We start from the raw sequence: 23930 nt of genomic DNA, 5'->3' as shown, positions 1-23930 counted from the left end.
CCAGTCCCAATCAAAGGGTGAAGTCTCGCTCCTCTCACCTGACTTGGTGAGCAGGGCTCCCACTTCGTTAGTTAGGAGCTGTGTGACGCGTGTGTTGAGGTGGTCGATGGTTTCCTGCATGGCTTTGACGCGCATGCGCAGTGTGTTGCAGTCGCGCTGCAGCAAGGTGTTCTCCTGGAACAGATCGCTCAGACCGTCCTCACCGTCATCACCCGCCGTGCGCTTCCCCTGGGGACAGGAAGCCAAGGCGACGGTCAGCCAATGACAGGACAGCAAGCCAGAAGTCAGCTCATCCAACACTTCACAGAAAATATTTTCAAGTCACTGATGGGCCGAAATGTGAATTTTCATGAGCAGAATATGAAGTTGAAAAGACTGTCATAATATTACTCAGTAGCAACATTCATACAATATTAATTCTGTTTCTAACAGGGATCATGCAACCAGCTGGTCCATAGAAATTCAATCATAAATTCATCCCTCCACCCCCCCTCACCGCCTTGTACTCCGTCAGCTCCATCTGCAGGCATGCTATCTCCACCCTCCCCCTCACCGCCTTGTACTCCGTCAGCTCCATCTGCAGGCATGCTATCTCCACCCTCCCCCCTCACCGCCTTGTATTCCGTCAGCTCCATCTGCAGGCATGCTATCTCCACCCTCCCCCTCACCGCCTTGTACTCCGTCAGCTCCATCTGCAGGCATGCTATCTCCACCCTCCCCCCTCACCGCCTTGTACTCCGTCAGCTCCATCTGCAGGCATGCTATCTCCACCCTCCCCCCTCACCGCCTTGTACTCCGTCAGCTCCATCTGCAGGCATGCTATCTCCACCCTCCCCCCTCACCGCCTTGTACTCCGTCAGCTCCATCTGCAGGCATGCTATCTCCACCCTCCCCCCTCACCGCCTTGTACTCCGTCAGCTCCATCTGCAGGCATGCTATCTCCGCCCGCAGGGAGCTGATCTGCTGACTGGTCTTGTCCTGGTTCACCACCACCCGGTTCTTGATGTTCCTGGCCCGGTTTGCGTACTTCAGTGTGTTAAGGGTCTCCATGAAGTCCCGGTCTGACGGGCTCACACAAGCTATCATCAGAGTCTGGCTGTGTGAGTGTGTGTGTGGGGGGGGGTGAGTGTTTGTGTGTGTGTGTGTATGGGTGGGTGTGGGGTGTGTGTGTGTGTGTGTGTGTGTATGGGAGGGGGTGGGGGGAGGGGGTTAAAGGAAGGAGACAGGGTTAGATTCAGTTGATGTAAGGTAGGGTGTATGTGTGTTATATCACATTGTAGTGAAAGGGTTGCCTATTACAAGATGTTAGAGTGTGTGTGTGTGTTACCTGTTGCCTCCTAGAGAGTCCTGCAGCAGTCGTGTGAGTTTGGAGTCTCTGTAGGGAACATGTCCCCCCCTCCTGGTCTGGTCTCCCAGAGCACTGATCACATTCCCCAGAGCCAGCTGCAGACCACACACACGCACGCACAGTTATCACCATCATCATCACAGTCATTACCCCAGAATCATTCAACAGACACAACCAACATTGTTATCATAACCATTCATTTGTACAAACATGAAATATAAATGTTTTCCCTACAATTGATCATACACACACACAGTCCCCCAGTCCTCACCAGACCACAGTTGATGGAGATGCCCTCCCTGGCTCTCTCCCCAGTGGCCCCAGTCCTCTTCAGCCTCTCAGAACCTGCCAGGTCCACAAAGTGGAACTTTGCCATCAGTGTCTCATACTCAGGCTGGGCCAGGGAGGAGGAATCTCCAGTGCTCACCTCCCCGCTCTCTCCCCCACCCTCCTGGAGAAGGCAGGGGGGGGAGAGAGAGGGAAGGAGGGGGGTGGGCAGATGATTAGGCTCAACAGACATTAAGATTTCTAGATTTCCAGCATCTCTGCCTCTTTATCTAAATCATGACATTCCTCCCTCCCTCCCCCCTTCCTCCCTCCCTCCCTCCCCCCTCCCTCCCTCCCTAACCAGTGCTGTCTGGCAGACCCTCATCTGACAGATGTGGATGGTGAAGATGGCATGGGAGCGCGAGCTCTGGGCGTTCATCTGGGTGCTGGCCGTGGTCCTGGACAGAGCACCGAGCTTCAGACACTGCAGCATCTGGGGCACACACACACACACCATAAACACACAAATACATGTTAATACAGCTATGGCACACACACACCTCGTCCTGGAGGTGAGACACACACACACCTCGTCCTCGGAGCAGACGAGTCTGGAGGTGACTCCGGTGGTGTAGATGCTGCCACTGGCGTCCTCATGGATCTTGATGCTGGACTTCCTGCTGCGACAGTCTGGCTCCCGAGCCCCATCAAACAGGTCCAGGATCTCCTCATTGTACAGCTGCAGCACACACGCACACACACAGACACTCTATAGCAGACTATGCACACTATAGCAGAACATGTACAGACACCAGAGATGGGAAGTAACAAAGTACAAATACTTTGTTACTGTACATACGTATATTTTTCTGGTATCAGCACTTTAATTCACTATATTTCGGACAACTTTTTACTTTCACTCCTTAAATGCTTTCTACTTCTTACACTTTCAACCAGGCTTATTACTTTAGTTAAAATCTGTATTTGGTGGCAGGATCAATATCATTTATTGTCATTGGGTGCCCTTTTACCTTTCCTGGCGATCACGCACAATGGACAAATGAATCTACGTAGCTACCATGACGCAAGGTGGAAGGCAACAAGAAGAATCATTTATATTTAAAACGTTTTTAAAGGTTGAATTTTGGCTTCTCTGCCTTTTGGCTAAGATCAAGTGTAAAAAAATCACGATAAATGAAGTGTTAAAAAAAAAAAAAAAAAAGTTGCATTTTGTTTTTTTGAAATGTTTTTTAAAAACGTTTTAGGCTTCTTTGTTAAAATATATATATTTTTAAAGGTACGCTATGGTTGAGCCCACACTTCTTTACTTTAACTTGAGTGAAAAAGTGTCAGTACTTCAGCTTTTACCAGTGTTTTTAAACATCAGTAATTGTACTTCTACTTGAGTGAAGGATGTGTGTTCTTTTGCCATCTATGGCACACACTTATACACACTCACTCTCGGACAAACCATCTTAGAATTTGAGGATCTTGGTCACCTGTCTGAAAGGGTGTGCTCACCTCTAGGAACTGGGCACTGACTTTAAACTGTGGTGGGGGAGTGTTTGTCTCGTGGGCGTGGGCACAGCGCTGCTCAATGCCCTGGAACAGCTGCTTTACTGCCCGTGAGATGATGCCCTGCTCCTCCTCACACACACCAACCTCGAAGCCCGTCCCCATAGTGTAGGTCTTTCCTGAACCCGTCTGCACACACACACACACACACACAGTTACTGGATCATCTGGAAAAACATACTTTTTATGTTTATGTCAGCAAGTGTACTTCTGTATGACTGTACAAATGTAAACTATTGTGTGTGACCATGTGAAAGTGTGTGTATGAGTGTGTGTGTGGTGTGTGTGAGACTAAGTGTAAACGTGTGTGTGGCCTTACTTGTCCGTAGGCAAGGACGGTTGCGTTGTACCCCTGGAAGCATCCCTCTATCAGCTTGTGGACGCACGCCTGGTAGACGGACTCTTGCGACGACTCCCTGTCAAACACGTAGTCGTAGGTGAAGGCCTTGTCCTTCCCCAGCAGCACCTGGGGCTCGCCTGGGGTCACCAGCGTGCACACCTGGCAGCCCTCCATCTGCTCCTTTGCCATCTGGGGACGAATCCTACAGGAGAGGTTGAAACGGTGATCGTAAGTGTAAAATATTTGTGGGAATTTTGAAAATGACAGGTTTGAGAAAGACCAATTGTAGTTGGTTTAAATAATATAATCAGCCATTTAGGGCCATTGGAAATGTGATTTCTTTATAGGTACCGCATACTGTTTATTTTAACAGACAACTCCCAAATGTTACATAACAGGGTGAATGTTGAATTTCAGTCCTGAGAGCTGCTCCTAATTTAAAGATTACTGAAGGAATCTATCACAGACACACACACCAAAGTCAGTAACACACCCGTCTTACACTTAAACTTTCTTCCAGAGTATTCGGGCTCTATCTGGAAGCATGTAACTACAATAAATAACGGAAGAATTTTCTTTCTTTAAAAAAAATAAAAGCAAGACATTGAGGGGGAAACGGGGGATGTGGGAGAGAGAGAATTAAAACAGAGAATCCCCCATATCTCTGCTCTCTCGCCTGGCCCTGTGTTTATCTAGCTGCTCTCTCCTCACACCACTTATGTATTACTTCCTTCTCCCTCGTGAACATTTATCTCTATATCCATCTCTCTCATCTCCCACTCTTCCTCTCCGCCCATCTTTCTCATCCCCCCCTCTTCCTCTCCGCCCATCTCTCTCCTTCCTATGTGTCTCGATAGAGCGAGAGCGAGTGATCGAGAGCGAGGGAGAAAGCATGGTGTGTCTCTCCCTGTTGAGTTCATTACTCTATCTCTCTATCTGCTCACACTAAAAGTACAAATATTCAGTTCTACTGGGGGAATAACTATTTCACCACACTAAAACACAAAGACACACACTCCAACTCATCAAGACACAACACACACTAAGACACACCCAGTGTTCTACTGTTCTACCCTAGCTTTGATGCTGCAGAGGCATCACAACAGTGAGGGGATTCACATATCAGCCCCATCCAGAGAGAAGTAGGTTACTACAACTCCCAGGTACTACAACTCCCAGGTACTACAACTCCCAGGTACTACAACTCCCAGGTACTCCAACTCCCAATTTATGATGAGATGGACAGATGAAAGCCTAGTATGAAAACTACAATTTAGGGGATGCATCTAGGTGCCCACTGATTGGTCCAGGTTGAATTATTGGAAATACAAAATAATGTAACAGGTAATCTGTCCTTCCATGTTTTACACTATACCCAGCATACTACATTTACTCATTTAGCAGACGCTCTTATCCAGAGAGACTTACAGTAAGTACAGGGACATTCTCCCCAAAGCAAGTAGGGTGAAGTGCCTTGCCCAAGGACACAACGTCATTTGTCATGGCTGGGAATCAAACCGGCAACCTTCTGATTAATAGCCATCTGACTTCCCCTGCTACTGATTACTAAGCGCCAGATTTACCATCAGCTAGTCATTTAATTTACTGAGTGTGTTAAATGTGTCCATGACTGTATTTCAAGGCCAGGCCTGTAAGCACTTCACTTGAAATGCAAACGTCCCAATGAACCACTCTCATCTGTCGCCTCTTAATTACAGACATGTTCATCACTGTCCATGTGTCTCAAAGACGCCATTTTGTGTCTTCTGTCCCTTCATGCAAATCATGTCCCATGAAACTGAACAAAAGAAGGTATGGGTGAAACTGGCAGACATTTGGTGTCCTGGGTGTGTTGGTGTCAGACATAGAGCAGCTGCTTAGACATTAGGGAGGAGTGGTTGACAATAGGGCTGCAACAACGAATCGATTAAGTCGATTAAAATCGATTATTAAAAGCGTTGGCAACGAATTTCATTATCGATTTGTTGTATTATGTCACTCAATTAGTCGCAGAGATGTTTGAGTATTGAAAAAAGTTTAGTTGAGCGCTGAGCCGAGCGGAGGTAGAGGAAAGGCCATCGGAGAGAGGTTGTTGAGTAATGTTGTTTTGAAACACATGGCGGAGGCAGAGAAATTGGTACGACCCAAGTCATCCAAGGTGTGAGAGCATTTCACACTGAAGACATCGAAAAAGTGTGTTAATTGACCGAGGTGAAGTTAGTTTCATATTCGACATTCGACAGTTTCATATTCGGAAGACGCTACCAGAGCCTGTTTAAGGAGAGCCTTGCCACTCCCTATTAAACCCCATTGTACCGAATTTGGCTGCAGTTCCACCAGAGTTCCACTGGGGGTGATCGCGAGCGAGTGCATGTTGAATGGGAGTCTATGGAGCTAAACGGCTACATTTGTCTCTTTCGCCTGATTGTCGTTGAAAAACCTCCGATTTGATTGTAGTTTGTGCATGTTCAACATGGATTATAGGTCGAAAATTGAATGAACGAGTACTTATGTCCTTTTGATTTCTTACATGGTGAGTCGTTGTTGTACATAACACGCTAGCATTCTGCTACTGAATGCTGATTGGTTAGTAAAGGACTGATACGACCAGAGCTCCCGCTTGATGGCATCCGAAGCGGAATCAGAATGTCGGAGCATTAGCAACATTAGCAACAACATTAGCAAGCCAAAACTCTTTCAAGCATGTGTATTGACAGGGAGAGCCTAACCTGTCAGCTGTGTTGTCGATGCCCTGAGAGAAAAAAGTAAGTGACCAGAGCTTGCCGTCAAACAGTAGCTCTGGTCGTACGATGTATATGACGTCAATGCCATTTTCAAAAGCTTTTTAGAACAGAAAGGCGACTTTCAAAAAATCTAAAACCCGGCAGTGTGTATTTTTTTGGCCTCCCCTTTCAAATTCAGAATTCAAATTACTGGACAAAAAATTATATCCCGAGAAAAGTGGATTTTGAGGGGTACCGCTCCATAGATCTCCATTCATTCTGCACTCGCTCGTTAGCGCCCTCACATGGAATTTCAACCAGTTCAGAACCCGGAAGTTTCCCGAGAGTGGCAGTTCTCTCTATATTAGACATTCTCTGACGCTACTTTGCAGCATCGCGTTAGGGACCGAGTGAAAACTACCAATACCATTTTGAAAAATGACTTTTATAATATTTTTAGGAATATAAAACCTCAAACAGACACCATAGTATCTTAACAATGTCTGGTATACTTCCACAGCCTTTACTTTTTCAATGAAGTTTCAAATAAAACTAGAGAAGGTACAATTTCTGGGGAAATTGTAGGGTGTGCTTGTTGGTTGCAGGGGTCCGTATTTAAATTACATTTTACAACTGATATTTCTGTATATTTTATATTAAATGCATAGCCTACTTATTATTTATAAAGATTACATAGATGTAAAAGCATATTTTTTTCTGCTCATTTACAACTCAAAATACTTAGAGTGAAGGGTTGAATGAAATAGTTGTCTTCTCATTTCCCCTGCAAGAGGGAATGGTGATCAGCAACCTCATAGTTGAATCAAAACGAATACATTTGGCAGACCGGTGTAAAAATTGTTGTGATATTTTCAGGCATTTAGCCTACTCATATTGCATTCATTCATTAATAAAGAACCCCCTTTGAAGCTTGTTCTAACAACAACGTTACCACCAGTAGGCCTACCTATCTCAGATGGAATCGCGATTCAAATAGGGCCTAGAACCATCTGCTAACTGAAAATATGCCCCCCAAAACATAAAATTTATTTAGGGGAAAATCACTCATTCATAAAAATGTCAGTGGTAGCGATCATTGTCAGTAACAAGGCTAAATGCGATATAGCCCTGCTGTGAGGAAAAGCTGCCCTGGTAAATTGTAAGCTACTACTACTACTAGACTGTCTTGGTAGCCATTGCATTGGTTGAATTCGATTTAACGTTACTTCCGTTGTACGGTCGAGGCTGAAATCAATTATTTTCATGAACTGATTGAAGTTTAGGCTGTGGCAGTGGAGTTCAGGTTAGTAGTCACTAGTCAAATAGTTTCACCTATTGAAAGACTTTTGATTTAAGTAAGGGTATAGTGCCGAATATGTGCCGCCGTTTAACTTCCTGTAAACAGCTGTGCCTGTAGAGATGTTTTTGTTAGCTACTAGACTAGGCTACAGCGTTGCAGTGAGCTACACTGGTTTGAAACTACAGCTAATGATAATTTCACCCACAAATCGTTTACTTGTAATCTAATGTCATAATAAATCCTACAACAAAAATGTATTTGTGAAGAATGTTTATTTTAACAATTGAAAACAGACGCATCATAGACTGCTGTAGTATGTGTTGCCCGGGCAACAGAGGCTAATGTCATGATGCTAATGCTTCAGTGAAATAGTAGACTACTGTTTCCGAAAGTAGATGTACTTACTTAATAATATCAGCTTATATTGTACATTACACATCACAATTGTGTGTCATATCCCGTGTAAGTCGTAAAATTATCAAATAGTTATCACCCAGGCCTCTTTGCTTGTGGCGTTTCTGCAGTTGCTTTGCAGTAAAGCAGTTAGCCTAGCTATCCCCCAGAAGTTATCGAGCTCCTAAACTGATGTTCTGCTTGAGATAGTAACGCAAGTTTTCGTGACGTTAGTAGCATCAGTGACTGTGGCTAGCAAGTTAGCTACCGTTAGCTTCACTTTTCGCCACAAAAACTTAATTTCTACCTAAACCGTGCAACGGAACGTATATACAAATACAAGCAACTCAATCGCTACCAAGACGAAACTTTTGACACCTAGGTTGTGTATGTAGTCCATATATTTACTGAGTTTTAGGGGTGAGAAAATAAATAATAAATATATATGTGAGATAACAATGGTTGTGCCCTTGCCGAAGGCAAAGCACACCCAATGATAGAAAATCACAAATCTTTGAAAATAGCTTAATTCTCGCAAATCTTAACTTTTTTCCTAAATTGTGTAAAAAAATATATATATACACCAGATTATTCTAATAAAGTCTGCCCTACTTTCACAACCTTTAAATTTTAAATAAAGTTTTAAACAAAACTCAAATAAATTGCTCATCTTGGAAAATAGCATGAAATCAACGCTAATATTAATACCTTTTTCAAAATTGTGTGCCTGTATGTGCATTACATTTTTACATTTAGTCATTTAGCAGACGTTCTTATCCAGAGCGACTTACAGGAAATACAGGGACATTGCCCAAGGACACAACATCACTTGCAATGTGCACATTCTGAAGATTTTTTGCACTGTTAATTTTCACTGTTAGTTTTATTTTTTTAATAAAGGGTTGGAAATGAATGCTTTTTTGTTTTTATTTTTTATCCGATTCATCGATTAATCGAAAAAAGAAACGACAGATTAATCGATTATTAAAATAATTGTTAGTTGCAGCCCTGATTGACAAAGTCCTCTAACTGCAGCACTACTTACACTAGGGGTGGAACGGTACATGTACATATTGAACCGAAACGGTAAGGGCGTCACGGTTCGGAGCATAAAATTACACGGAGAATACACGGTTGAAATATAAATAAAACTTGCGTGCAAATTAATTAATGTAATGCGGAACTACTGTTACATTCTCATGTTCTTTAGGGACACCTTATCTATTGCCCCGCTTTAGCTCTGAAGCTCTGATTGGCGTCACCGTGAGTCAGAGGTAGCTAGCAGCACTAAGGACGAGTATGGTGAGTGGTGGCGACACACGAGAAATGGAGGACCCGCCGGCCTCTAAGATCACAAGTTTGGGAAAACTTCAGTTTCCCATTCAGTTACAGTAGTACAGGCGAGAGAGTGAATAAGACAAGCACTGTGGGCTTAATATTTTCTACCGGTTTGTAGTATTAATAATAATCAGTCAACAGCTTAACATATAGAATATACTAAAAATATGGATAAAAGTTTCATTTTAAATCAGATAAACCATTAATCATAACCTATCTTCATCATTACAACAATGTGATATCAAATTCTACGTCAAAACCTCTACATTTTCCTTTAGCCACCTCACTAGTTCCCTCCCCTCCTCCCATCTCTCAGTGCCAATAAAAACAGATCAGTAGGTCAGAGGAACAGGGCCTCATCCATTTCTGCTTCTGGGAGATAACAGTAGGAGACTGGACTCTGTTTTCCTTTCCTCATGTGACACGCTGCAGCTGTAAAGAAGAACAACCTGAACTCTTCTTATGACTATAGATAATTGAGTACATTATAATGTAGCCAAAAATGGTTAATTAGCTAGCCTAGCTAATGTTACTGCTCAAATCCGTTGGCTGGTTAGCTAGTGATAGCTCGCTACTTTTACTGTGTGGGTTAGATAAACCTTACCTTCATAATTGTCAATGTAGCTCAAAATGTACAATTTGAACCCCTTTTCTCTCTTGTTTGAAGGTCAGCAACATAGAATCCTATGTATCTTGAATCATGTATCAATTCCTATTGACATTAACGCATTAACTGATAGGTGAGTTAACTACTTTAGTTCATCGTGCAAACTATGACTGTTAGTTAACTGTGTGAACCAAAACCCTGAGTTAACAGGGTAATTTATGTGTTAATTACTACAATGGTGGTATCCATGGATTGAGACAGTACTTAATCATTTGTTAATAGTAATGTGCCTCCTCAAGTAAAGTCATAACATGAGTTACATTCACTAATCATTAACTAATTATTCACTCAACAAATACTGTTTTTTCAGAGTGACAACTTTTAAATAAACTCTATTATGAGTTTGAATCGTGCATTACAGTCAAAATAACTTTTTGACGAATTGATGACTACCATGCCGTTTGCAAAACGTTTTTCACTCGAACAAAAAATGCTAAGAAGAAGTCCACTTGAAATATCGACCAGTTATTTTGTATAGTTAGGACTTCGTAAGATGGGTAGCTCGGTCAGCAGGGAGCTGAAGAAGAGCGGCTACTGACGTCACTCTGCTGCGCCGCTCAGAATGCTTTTTCGTTCGTTGTGCATTTCTGGAAATTGATTTTGAATTGTGGTCACGATTTTGCAGCCACAATTTGAATTTTGGTCACGATTTGCTTCAATACTAATTTAACAATGTTCATGTGATTTTATACATCCTTAATGTTGTGAAATAAATTAATGCATACTAATTGTGAAACCATGATTATTCCTCAAAGTATAATCATTCCATCAAAATCTATAATCGTTGCATCCCTAGTGTTGACTGGAGGACAATTACCCCAGGGCCACCAGTCTGTCTGTCGGCCATTCTGATTGGACAGTGCTAACAGGCAGACAGGAGCAGCTGTGCTAAGCTGTGGAAACTCTGCAGACAGGCAGGATATGACATCATCCTGAGAGAGATGAGCAACTGATACAGTAAGTTCCTATATGTAAACCAGGAAGAGCTGTGTGTTAACTGACAGACACCAGGTATGGGAGCAGAACCATTTGAGCATGTGTACATGTCAGTGAATTTGCATGTTTTATGGACATAAGTTAAGTAGAAGGCCTTCTTGGCTTATTTTCTACACACACACACACACACACCCACACACACAGAGAAGAGACACTACACACACACGCACACACACACAGAGAAGAGACACTACACACACACACACACACACACATCGCACTGACAGCTGCCCTCTTTTTTTGACTGTACCTAAAAGCCCCTCATGTCAACAGTCTCATTATAACGATGATGTTCAGAGGTATGATGCCTGTCATCTCACACACACACACACACACACACAGAGGGATAGCCACATCACCACACACACACACACACAGAGGGAGAGCCACATCACCACACACACACACACACAGAGGGATAGCCAGATCACCACACACACACACACACACAGAGGGATAGCCACATCACCACACACACACACGCACACACAGAGGGATAGCCACATCACCACACACACACACACAGAGGGATAACCACATCACCACACGCACACACACACACACACACAGAGGGATAGCCACATCACCACACACACACACACACACACACACACACACACAGAGGGATAACCACATCACCACACACACACACACACACAGAGGGATAGCCACATCACCACACACACACACACACACACACACACAGAGGGATAGCCACATCACCACACACACACACACACAGAGGGATAGCCACATCACCACACACACACACACACACAGAGGGATAACCACATCACCACACACACACACACACAGAGGGATAGCCACATCACCACACACACACACACAGAGGGATAGCCACATCACCACACACACACACACAGAGGGATAACCACATCACCACACACACACACACACAGAGGGATAGCCACATCACCACACACACACACACACACAGAGGGATAACCACATCACCACACACACACACACACAGAGGGATAGCCACATCACCACACACACACACACAGAGGGATAACCACATCACCACACACACACACACACAGAGGGATAGCCACATCACCACACACACACACACAGAGGGATAACCACATCACCACACACACACACACAGAGGGATAGCCACATCACCACACACACATACACAGAGGGATAACCACATCACCACACACACACACACACACACACACACAGAGGGATAGCCACATCACCACACACACACATACACAGAGGGATAACCACATCACCACACACACACACACACACACACACAGAGGGATAGCCACATCACCAGTTTGTAAGTGAATCATCAGGGTGCCCATGCAGGACAGCAAGTCCCTCAGCAGCAGCCTAGTTTTACACAGTGACCTGGACAAGATATCCCTACACAGACTGATGCAGCACTGGGTGGAGAAGCTTATTACTGGCCACAGTATGGAGGACAAGGGGCCTCTTTAAAAGCTGGCTATCAGTGTCTGTGTAAGCTGAAGCATGCTGAAGCATGCAACATTAGACTTCAAATATTTATTTCACTCATTTCTGAGGCTACATAAAAAAGCTGTAAAAAGTCCACATTCAAAAACTTCACCTTCTGACACAACTCAGATTTAATTGAATTGTTCATCTCATCTGTTTAAAACCAACTTTTAGACATTTTTATACGTTTTTTTACTGAAGTACATAAATCTCTCTGTTCATTTTTTGTGATAATGTGTGGAACATTTCTTGCATGTACTGACTTTATAACCTCTCAGCATGTACCAAGATGTACATCTAGTAAGTCTTCCAAGCTGGTAGAAACAACTGAGACTGTATCTGGGCGGAGTACAGTGCCATAGTGCAAAATTGCAGATCAGTGACTATGTCAATGACCATACAGGAGCCTGATGCCGAAGTACAGTGAGGTACTCCACTTAGATTAGAATAGGTTATAGGGTTGACATAGGTTTTATGTGCATTTAGGGTTAGTATAGTCGATTATTTATTGTTATCTGTAATTTAGGAAGTTTTAGTGTTAGGGTTAGTATAGTCGATTATTTATCGCTGTATATTTAGGAAGTTTCATTTACTTAAGCTCAGCATAGATGTAAATTATGTTCTGTGTACTTATATGTTATGTTATATGCCAGGTGCTTGCGTTGTCTTGTCTTAAGAATTTCAGTGCCCAGTCTGACATTGTGTTGTTCAGTGTACCTGACAAATAAAAGACTTGAACTTGAGGTACAGTAGTGCAATGTTACTGAGTGCAACCGGTACTGAAAGTGACAGTGTATAAGTGACTAGTGTGCAGTGAATCAATGTCAATATCAGTGACCATTCAGAAGCCTGATGGCCCTTGGGTAGAAACTGTTGTCCAGTCTGCGGGTGCGCGACCGGATGCTGCGGTAACGCCTGCCAGAGGGCAACGGGGTAGAGACTGAAGGATGGGTGGAAACAGTCTCTTAGAATCCTGCCGGCTTTCCTTAGGCAACGTGTGTGGTAGGTGTCCTGTAGGGCTGGGAACTTCCTGCTGATGATGAACTCAGCAGAACGGACCACACTTCGTAGGGCCTTGCGGTCCCTGTCTGTGCAGCTCCCATACCACACTGTAATACAACCACTCAGAATGCTCTCTATAGTGCATCTGTAAAAGTTAGTGAGGACGACTGAGTCCAACCAAACTTCTTCAGTCTCCTCAGGAAGAACAGGCGTTTACGGGCCGCTTTGACCACCTTGTCCGTGTGAACAGACCAGGTGAGGTCGTTGCTGATGTTCACCCGAGGAACTTGAAGCAGCTGACCTTCTCCACTTCAGATCCATTGATGAGTAGGGGTGCATGCTCCTCCTCCTGCCGCCTCCTATAGTCCACAATCATCTCCTTGGTCTTGCTGATGTTGAGAGAGAGGTTATTGTTCTGACACCATGATGTCAGGGTGTCAACCTCCTCTCTGTAGGCTGACTCGTCACTGTGAGAGATGAGGCCCACGATGGTTGTGTCGTCAGCAAACTTAACAAGAAGGTTGGAGCTGTGCGTTGCCGCACAGTCGTGAGTGAACAAGGAGAACAGGAAAGGGCTGAGCACACAGCCCTGAGGGGTACCTGTGTTGGTGATCAGTACAGATGAGGTGCGGTCACCGATTCTCACCACCTGTGGCCTCCCCGTCAGGAAGTGGAAGATCCACTTGTAGAGGGAGGTGCTTAGTCCCAGGTCCACAAGCTTGGAGACCAGTCTGGAGGGGATGATGGTGTTGAATGCTGAGCTGTAGTCAATGAACAACATCCTCACATACGTATTCCCCTTGTCCAGGTGGGAGAGAACGGTGTGCATAGTCAGAGCGATGGCATCGTCTGTAGACCTGTTGGACCGGTATGCAAACAGCATAGGGTCCAGGGTGGGGGGCAGCGAGGAGCAGATGAATGATTTGACTAGCCGCTCAAAGCACTTCATGGTGACAGAGGTCAGTGCTATCGGGCAATAATCGTTCAAACATGTGACCTTGGTGTTCTTGGGCAAAGGGATAATGTTGGTCCTCTTGTAGCAGGTGGGGAGTACAGACAGGTTAAGTGAGAGGTTGAAGATGTCACTGAAGACCCCTGCCAGCTGGTCAGCGCAGCCCCTGAGGGTCCTACCTGAAATGCCGTCTGGGCCAGGTGCCTTGCGAGGGTTGATCTTCTTAAAGCACAGCCTCACCTCGGCTACAGTTAGTCTAGGCACACCACTGGCTTGTCTTTCAGGTAGCTCCACTGCAGGGGGGTCACTGTCCCTCTCAAAGTGAGCGTAGAAGGCATTCAGCTCGTCTGGCAGTAAGACAGAGGACTGGGTCTCACTGGAGCCTCTCCCTTTGTAGTCTGTAATGGCTTTAAGTCCACTCCACATGCGCCTGGGGTCAGAGCCATGGTAGCTGGACTCCACCTTGGTCCTGTAAGCCCTTTTCGCTGCTTTGATGGCCTTCAGAAGGTCATATCTGGCCTTCCTGTACTCATCAGGGTCCCCAGAGTTAAAGACGACAGTGCGGGCTCTCAGCTTGGCCCGGACTGCGGCATCAACCCAGGGCTTCTGATTTGGGAAAGACCGGACAACCTTCTTGGGGACAACGTCATCTATGCAGTGTTGGATGTCGCTGGAAACAGTGTCCGTGTATTCGTTAATGTCCCCATCTGCTCCCTCCTTGAACATCAGCCAGTCAGTGGTGTTAAAGCAGTCCTGGAGGGTCGCCACACACTTGTCACTCCAAAGGTGAACTGACCTCTCAACCGGTCTGACCTGTTTTAGCTTCTGTTCATATGCAGGGAGGAGAAGAATGGAGGTGTTATGGTTAACTGAAAGAGTCTGAAAGAGTCTGAGACTAAGAGACTTCACTGTCACTGATTTGTGACCGCCCTGATGTCACAGAGGCCTTCGTCATTCTGCCCCAACAAAGACAATTCTGGGTCATCCCTGATTTCACCCCCTCCAATACACCACTCATCCCCCCTCTCTCTCTCACACCCACACACACACCACTCATCCCCCCTCTCTCTTTCACACACACCACTCCCCCCTCTCTCTCACACACACAGTCGCCTCTGTGTGCTTAGCTGTTCCTAGCTGTAAGGGAAGGAGGAAGATACATGCAGAGCGAGATCTAACACACCGGTCCTGCGACAGGTTCAGCCAAGTGGCCAAATTCATATTCCTCACACACACACACCCATGCATGCACGCACACACACACACACACACACACACACACACAGTGAGATAACCGCCCTGAGGCCGGGTTTAGATTCCCTGCATGTCCTGCACCGAAGCCAAGGTCAGACAGACACACTACAGCATGACCACCAGGAACACAGAAGCACAGATCCACCAACACTCGACAGTCCGTGAATCTCTCACACAGCTTTATGACCTAGCACTCTGTGAAGCATGTGGATGACACACTCAGTGCTACAGCAGCATCTGCAGAGTTGCATTCCCGAAAATATCGCCCCGTAGACCTTGTTATGGGGTGAGGCCACGTCTGTTACATTAGCATGTCTTTCTGTCTGCCAGCCAGCACTGAGCATGAGGGTTAGCGTTAGCATGTCTTTCTCTCTGCCAGCCAGCACTGAGCATGAGCATTTGTCTGTTGACATGTCTGCCCCAGTTTAGCATAACAGCAGGATATACGGTTGTGCCTTGTTGTCTTTTTCCAAGTGGTAGTTGTAGGGTTATAAGATAAAAGACTAATGTGGGAGGTTATAATAAGCATATTCATAAGCGACAGTCTCACCTTAACAGGCTGGATGGAATAATAGACAACGCTAATACATGTAATTTGCTGAGTCACCAAACACACTTTATAAAATCTACATTTTTACTTCATGGATTATTATGGGGACATGAGTCATCCTATGTAGGGATATTTGCTGACAGTATTATTAGTGGTCTACTGTCTGCATCGACCTAATCCAGTGGGCTATTGATGCTAATTGTTGTGCAGTTGGTACTTTGTGCTAAATCAGCTGTTTTCCAAATTCAATATAGGACCACGCAACTTACACTCACACACAAGTCATACACACACACTCACTCTGTCTCACACACACACACACTCACTCTGTTAGCGATTAAGCTACTTAGCGCTGGAGGTGCTTATTAGCCAGCTGGCCAGACCTCGTTGTGGAGACTCGTGTCCGAGTGGAGCAGCACACACCGACATGTGGGGACACAGAGAGAGAGAGAGAGAGAGAGAGAGAGAGAGAGAGAGAGAGAAAGAGCGAGAGAGAGGGGGGAGGGTGAGACAGAGGAGGGTGAGAAGGGAGGGGCTGAGGGGTCTCTGTGTCTGGCCCAAGGCTGGGGGAGGGGTTTACAGAGGTGGAAGAGATTCAGGGTTTTCAACCACGTGTATCTGAATCCATGGATGTCTCTTTATGTATACATAGTATATGTGTGTGAGAGAGTGTGTCCTCTGAAGTTAGGCCAGAGGCCCAGAGAGGCGTCAGATTGTGCCAAAGGAGGCCAACACACCAGCCTCTTTGGACCAGCATGGTCCTGTGTGTGTGTGTGTGCGTGTGCGTGTGTGTGTGTGTGTGTTTGCCTGCGTACGTGTGTTTTATGTCCGTGTGTCTGCGTACGTGTAAGTAAGAGAGAGACAGAATATTACAATGAGAAATAGACCTCAAATGTAAATAACCCAGAAATCAATGTGTTTCATCAACAAGTATTCATACTGACCTTGGCTGTATAGGAGAAGTAATCAACCATGAAGCCCTTTACTTTCACGGACTAGACACACATACACACACACACACACTGCCTTGTGTCTCTGTGGTAACATTAGGGATGGGTGCAGCTGTGCCACACACAAACACACTGTTTCTGTCCATGTCATACACCCTCTGATTAGAAGGCCTGGTTCTGTTAAGGCTGATATTTACTGGACACAGTGGCACTATGGACGAGAGAAACACTTTCTGCTTTCTCTTTCTCTCTCTCTCTCTCTCTCTCTCTCTCTCTCTCTCTCTCTCTCTCTCTCTCTCTCTCTCTCTCTCTCTCTCTCTCTCTCTCTCTCTCTCTCTCTCTCTCTCTCACTCTCACTCTCACTCTCTCTCTCTCTCTCTCTCATCGCATTGTGTCTCAAGTCCCTGCAGCTATGTGATGAGCTGGCTAATAGAAACACATTCATGAAACACCTCAGTCTACACACCTATATACAGTAATATATAGTCTACACACCTATATACAGTCATATATAGTCTACACACCTATATACAGTCATATATAGTCTACACACCTATATACAGTAATATATAGTCTACACACCTATATACAGTAATATATAGTCTACACACCTATATACAGTAATATATAGTCTACACACCTATATACAGTAATATATAGTCTACACACCTATATACAGTAATATATAGGGAGACAACATGATGTCACTAAGTTGCAAAGATCAGAGAATACCTTTAAGTTCTCATTGGTATCGCTGACATGCAAATGGTCCAACCGACCGACTTTGAATCCTGTGACAATTCAAATGAAGCAGTATGTGTGTGTATTTTAATTTAACATAATACCAAGGTACATGCACTGGCAATCCTTTAGGCTGCTAATCCAAGAATTCTCTTGATGCTTTGATGCATTTCCTACCTTTCTTCGTCAGTCAACACCTTGAAACAGGAAGTCGACAGGAAATGGAGGGGAGGCCCTGGCTGTCTTACAGGAAGTCCTTCTGTAACAGCATTTTTAGTGAGAGTGCTCATGACCTGGAGGTAGAGTTCATCAGAAGAAAACCAGACTTCACAGAAAGCCCCTGAAGACGTTACTGTAGTTTTAGAGACGATCAGTTTTCAACAATCAGAAGCAGTTGGTTCAGTGTAAACAATGTAGCTGAATCCCAGAGCAGCTGAGGGTGCTCCTGCTACCTCCTCTCAGATTAGATCAGCTCACTAGAAGACAATTCAATGGCAGATCAAGGAGTCACAGCTTCAGAGATACCCCCCGAATCGTACATCCCTTTGGGTAAAAGCTTCTGCTAACTTAACAAGTCAAATGTAAAAGACTGCTTGTGGTGACCAGGCTAGATTCAGGACTACATAGACAACCTACGCATCAAACGTTTTGTCTTGGTAGCGATTGAGTTGCTTGTATTGGGATTTACGTTCCGTTGCGCGGTTTAAGTATAAATTAAGTTTTTGTGGCAAAAAGTGAAGTTAACGGTGGTTAACTTGCTACAGTCACTGACGCCACTAACGTCACTAATGTCAGGAAAACTCGCGTGACTTTCTCTAGCAGAACATTAGTTTAGCAGCTCGTTAACTTCTGGGAGATAACTGCTTTACTGCAAGGCAGCTGCAGAAACGCCACAAGCAAAGAGGCCTGGGTGATAACTATTTGCTCATTTTACTTTATGATATGACACACAATTGTAATGTGTAATGTACAATATAAGCTATTATTATATGGCAACGACGGTACAAGCTTTCTGATTGGCTAATGGGTAGTCATACCAGCCGCGTATAGCCCTCCTCGCCGGTCAATACGGATCCGTATTGACCTCTGACGTCAGCTTCAAAATGAGCGATATTGACGAGTCAGCTGCTGAGTTTTACTATCCAGATGATGCTGAAAAGATTTCTCATCGAAAGTGAGGATGAAGACTAGGCTCTTTGAATCACTTGTGTCGTTATTTTGTGTTGAAATTAAAGCCATTTAGCAGAATCAAGTTGTCCGCTTTCAATCAAAAGTAATGAGTACCTAGGCAACACATGAAACACACCGTGAGAAGACTTGAGAGCTAGCTACAATTAGCCTAGAGGTACCATTTATTTTCGTTTACAAAATGAAAAGAAGCTAAAAATACCATATAATAAACTACTTACTAACCTTGACCGTTCGGTCATGCCGGGAAATATCAAACCTCGGCTTTGTCGTATCCAGCCTCAGTTTGATATTTCCCGGCATGACCTCACTCTCGGTTAGTAAGTAGGTAATATTATTAAGGAAGTACATCCACTTTCGGAAACAGTAGTCTACTATTTCACTGAAGCATTAGCATCATGACATTAACCTCTGTTGCCCGGGCAACACATACTACAGCGGTCTACGATGCATCTGTTTTCAATTGTTAAAATTAACAATTCCTCACAAATACATTTTCGTTGTAGGATTTATTATGACATTAGATTACAAGTAAACGATTTGTGAGTGTTTCAAACCAGTGTAGCTCACTGCAACGCTGTAGCCTAGTCTAGTAGTTAACTAAAACATCTCCACAGCTGTTTACAGTACTAGTAGGAAGTCAAACAGCGGCACATGTTCGGCACTACCCTTACTTAAATCAAAAGTCTTTCAATGGGTGAAACTATCTGACTAGTGAATACTAACCTGAACTCCATTGCCACAGCCTAAACTTTGTAAATCTGTTCATGAAAATAATTCATTTTAGCCTAGACCGTACAACGGAAGTAACGTTAAATCGAATTCAACCAACGCAATCGCTACCAAGACAGTCTAGTAGTAGCAGGGCTATATCGCATTTTGCCTTGTTACTGACAATGATCGCTACCACTGACATGTTTAGGAATGAGTGATTTTCCCCTAAATAAATGTATGTTCTATGGGCGTATGTGAAGCCCTCTGTGACATGCTTGCGTGTAAAAAGGGCTATACAAATACATTTGATTTGATTTGATTTGATTTGATAAATGTCAAGCTTATTTACATTTTTGGGGGCATATTTTCAGTAAGCCTAGTACTTTTTGAATCGCGATTCCATCTGAGATAGCTACTGCTGGTAACGTCGTTGTTAAAATAAGCTTCAAAAGGTTGTTTTTTTATTAATGAATGAATGCAATATGAGTAGGCTAAATGCCTGAAAATTTCACGAGAAGGGAAAAACTTACAATGACGTTTAAGTCATAGAGATTAGGTCAATTTTTACACCGGTCTGCCAAATGTATTTGTCTTGATTCAACTATGAGGTTGCTGATCACCATTCCCTCTTGCAGGGGAAATGAGAAGACAACTATTTCATTCTACTCTTCACTCTTAGTATTTTGAATTGCAAATGAGCAGAAAAAAGTTTGCTTTTAAATATATGTAATCTTTATAAATGAGTAGGCTATGCATTTTTGTATAAAATATACAGAAATATCAGTAAAAATGTGATTTAAATACGGACCCCTGCAACCAATGCAAGCAAGCACACCCTACAATTTCCCCAGAAATTGTACCCTCTAGTTGTTCTTGTTTTCAAACACAAGCTTTATCAGCATGGCTTGGCAAGCTAACTAGCTAAGTCCATAATGACTTTGCACAGATCAACTTTCATGTCATCAGTTGGTTTGTGAGCCAACAGGCATCTCCCTCAGCCTGCTGTTTAGGTCGTCCGACCAACGTCATGTTATAAAACAGGCAATTGACAGGACACACTGTTCAGCCCTCCAGTGTTCATGAAAGATCTCAGCTGGGGTCCTTTAAACATTCAACTTTGCATCCTTCTTTGTTTTAATAATGGATGATGTAAGACTAGATAGATAAGTTCTGGTGATGTTTTCTGATTGGGTATTTACTCTGCATAACTCAAGACAACGATCATCTCAGTATGCCTGTGCCTTGTCCATGAATTGTATATAGCGGGACAAGTTATCCCTTATTTCTTAGCGTGAGAAATGGTTGAAATGTGTGAGAAGTACAAGGTGTTACGTGAGACTGTGAGAAATGACTGAAATGCGTGAGGCTCATGGCAAATGGGTGAGACTTGAGAGCCCTGTGACTGTTAGCTCCACATGGGGTGAAAGGTCAAACAAAATGTGACCTGGGAAAACAGGAAGTGCTTAGCGTGCATCTTGTGTCAATTATTACAGTGGTGAGACTTGTTGCTATACTGTGTCTCTGTGCTCCGAGTTTCACTAGTCAACAAACTAGTAAGGTTAGGGTTAGTTAGGATTAAGGTTAGTTAAATGACTAGTTGGATTAGGGTTAGTTAGGGTTAGTTATGACTAGTAGGCATCTCTGAAGTTGGAGTGGATTACCCGTTTCAGATGTCCCATTCTACTCTCACACTCAGAAGAGACAGGAACCACTGGTAAATATGACAAGTTAGGATGCTATAGGATAGCTACGACATCTTATCATCAGCTTTCATTTTTTCAGTCTTGATAGATGGGTGATTAGTTCTGCAGGAAGGAAGGGAGGTAGAGTGGTAGAGAGGAGGGAAGGAGAGAGGAGTGAGGGTAGAAAGGCGGGAGGTGGAGAGGAGGGAGGGTAGAGAGGAGGGAAGGAGAGAGGAGGAGAGGAGGGAGATCGAGAGGAGGGAGGGTAGAAAGGAGGGAAGGAGAGAGCAGGGAGGGTAGAAAGGAGGGAGGGATTTAATGGCTGTTGGAAGAAAGCCTAAATAGGTCCTAACTATTAAAGCTCTGAAGCCTAACAAGGGCCAGGGGCCACTCTCCTATTATTGCCATTACAACCAGACACACAACTACACTGGTTCCCACCGAAATCAAATCCACCATATTTTTTTTTTTTTTGGGGGGGGGTTATGCAGAAACCCTAGAGAGTTGCCTGACCCAGACAGACACACACACACACACACAGCCTCATGGGCTGTTCACACACAGTCAACAGGAAACAGGCGAGACTGGTAGCCTACACACAGGACACACGACTACAATAAAAACAAACCATTTGTAAAACTCCTGTTTAAAGCCCTCATATATTTCAGTTGTGTGGGCCCCCTTCTGTCTCCGCTGCATTCTGCTAACTCACACTCTGTTTTCACGATCAGTGTTTTGGTCCTTGACAGGGACCGGTGCAGACAGTCAATAAATGCATGTAATAGGTGTCATGAGCTCTCCCTCACGGCCCACATTGCTGCTCCTTATTTCCCTCCACTGGCTACCCATCACGGCCCGCATCAGATTCAAGACCCTGGTACTGACCTTCCGAGCAGTGAACGGGACTGCACCTGACTACATTAAGTCCCTTACACCCCCACCCGCCACCTACGGTCTTCTTCAGACTACCGACTGGTGGTCCCACCGCTCAAGACCGCCCGGTCCCAACACTAGCTCTTCTCCTGCCTGGCCCCCCAGTGGTGGAATCAACTCCCCACCTCCATTAGAGACACTGACTGTCTATCCACCTTCAAGAGAATAAAAGCGGATAAAAGCGTCTGCTAAATGAATAAATGTAATGTAAATGTCATGTCCATTGGCTGTCAAAAATAGACTTTACATATTGATATATACAGTAGCTTATAGCTATAATGACATAACTGTTGATTGTGTATCTGTGTGCAGACAGCCAGGCAGGGCAGCTGGTGTGTGTTTACTCAGTAGAACAGTTGAGTCTATTTTCCCACAGAGACCACAACACATCATCATGTGCCAGTAAACATTGTAACACACAGTCCACGTCTCCAGAACGGAATCATTCCATTTTAGTTTCAGAACTTATTTTCATCTCATCATCAACGGAGCTGATGACTCCCATGAGACTTGCGTTGTCTAGGCTCCTATGGGGCTTATGGGTAAATTAGTTTAAAGAGCGCCTCAGGAAGATGTCTGCCTGTATGATAATCTCTGTCTCTCTCTCCCCCCTCCCTCCCTCCATCCCTATCTCCATCCATTCCTCCCTCCCTCCCTCTCTCCATCCATTCTTCCTTCCCGCCTCTGCTCACAAGACAACGGTAAACAGATTTGTCTTTGTGTCCATTTATAATACATAGCTGTTGCCTCCACACCTCTGTAAGGAGTGCTTGGGGCTGGTCTGTGTAGTCATGTTATCACAAGGATGAGAAGAGTCCCACTATTCATAGCTTACTCCAGCTTCCATGCAGAAGCCAGTAGGATGTCACATCTGTGACATTCAGAAAACAAACAGCTTCTGTGTGTGCCTGTGTGCGTGTGTGTGTGTGTGTGTGCGTGTGTGTGTGCGTGTTTGTGTGTGTGCGTGTTTGTGTGTGTGGCCTGGCAGGCCTTGGGGTCTCCAGGTCAGAGTGGTGTGTGAGTGTTTGGCTCATCCATAATCCCCTCCACACACACACACACACACACCAATCAAACCCAGGTGTGGTACTCAGCAGAACTCAGCAAAAAAGCAGCAAAGCTGGAGCAGGGTTAAGGTTAGTCACACCTTCTTATCTGTGGTTTTGCCAGGAAAAAGACCACTGTCATGAGAAACCCCTGTTTTATTCCTCAGTAAGTTCACCTGTTTCTCTGTGAAGTTCCTATGTTTCCTGTCCCCAGTGCTGCTTTCAGTGCTAGTCATGAGGAACAATGCATGCAAATACAAGGCCACATCAGCTACAGAGGGATAATGGCCTATTCAGGCAGACTGTCAATGACATGAAGATTCAGTAAGTAATGTTCTAGATCAATAAACCTCCAACTAAATTACTAATGTATGTCTGTATGTATGTCTTAAGTGTTTTATACATTGTCCATTCAGTTTTGAAGAGGCCTGATCAGACACCCAGTTGCAGACACCCAGCTGGTCACATGGTATGTGT

At 44.5% G+C, this 23930-nt stretch overlaps 2 protein-coding genes across 2 annotated transcripts in view; one reads left to right on the top strand and one right to left on the bottom strand.

Moving 5' to 3' along the window:
* Window positions 1-3719, bottom strand: part of kif21b (kinesin family member 21B) — a 40749-nt gene extending 37030 nt beyond the window's left edge. The window contains exons 1-8 of the mRNA XM_084704321.1: window positions 3510-3719; window positions 3137-3319; window positions 2205-2354; window positions 1964-2108; window positions 1620-1804; window positions 1328-1443; window positions 901-1096; window positions 39-228 (exon numbers count right to left, since the gene is read on the bottom strand). Coding sequence (XP_084560447.1) covers window positions 39-228; window positions 901-1096; window positions 1328-1443; window positions 1620-1804; window positions 1964-2108; window positions 2205-2354; window positions 3137-3319; window positions 3510-3719 — 1375 coding nt within the window. The remainder of the gene's footprint in view (window positions 1-38; window positions 229-900; window positions 1097-1327; window positions 1444-1619; window positions 1805-1963; window positions 2109-2204; window positions 2355-3136; window positions 3320-3509) is intronic.
* Window positions 3720-7493: 3774 nt separating this feature from the next.
* lhfpl5a (LHFPL tetraspan subfamily member 5a) overlaps window positions 7494-23930 on the top strand; it is a 28827-nt gene continuing 12390 nt past the window's right edge. Inside the window, exons 1-2 of the mRNA XM_084705284.1 lie at window positions 7494-7556; window positions 10748-10908. The gene's annotated coding sequence lies outside the window, so the exon portion shown is untranslated. The remainder of the gene's footprint in view (window positions 7557-10747; window positions 10909-23930) is intronic.

This window comes from Hypomesus nipponensis, chromosome 9 (genome assembly GCF_054491055.1).
Source record: "Hypomesus nipponensis isolate SF chromosome 9, ASM5449105v1, whole genome shotgun sequence".
Lineage (NCBI taxonomy): Eukaryota > Metazoa > Chordata > Actinopteri > Osmeriformes > Osmeridae > Hypomesus > Hypomesus nipponensis.
The sequence above is the reverse complement of the archived record's forward strand: the minus strand, read 5'-3'. Positions and strand labels throughout refer to the sequence as shown.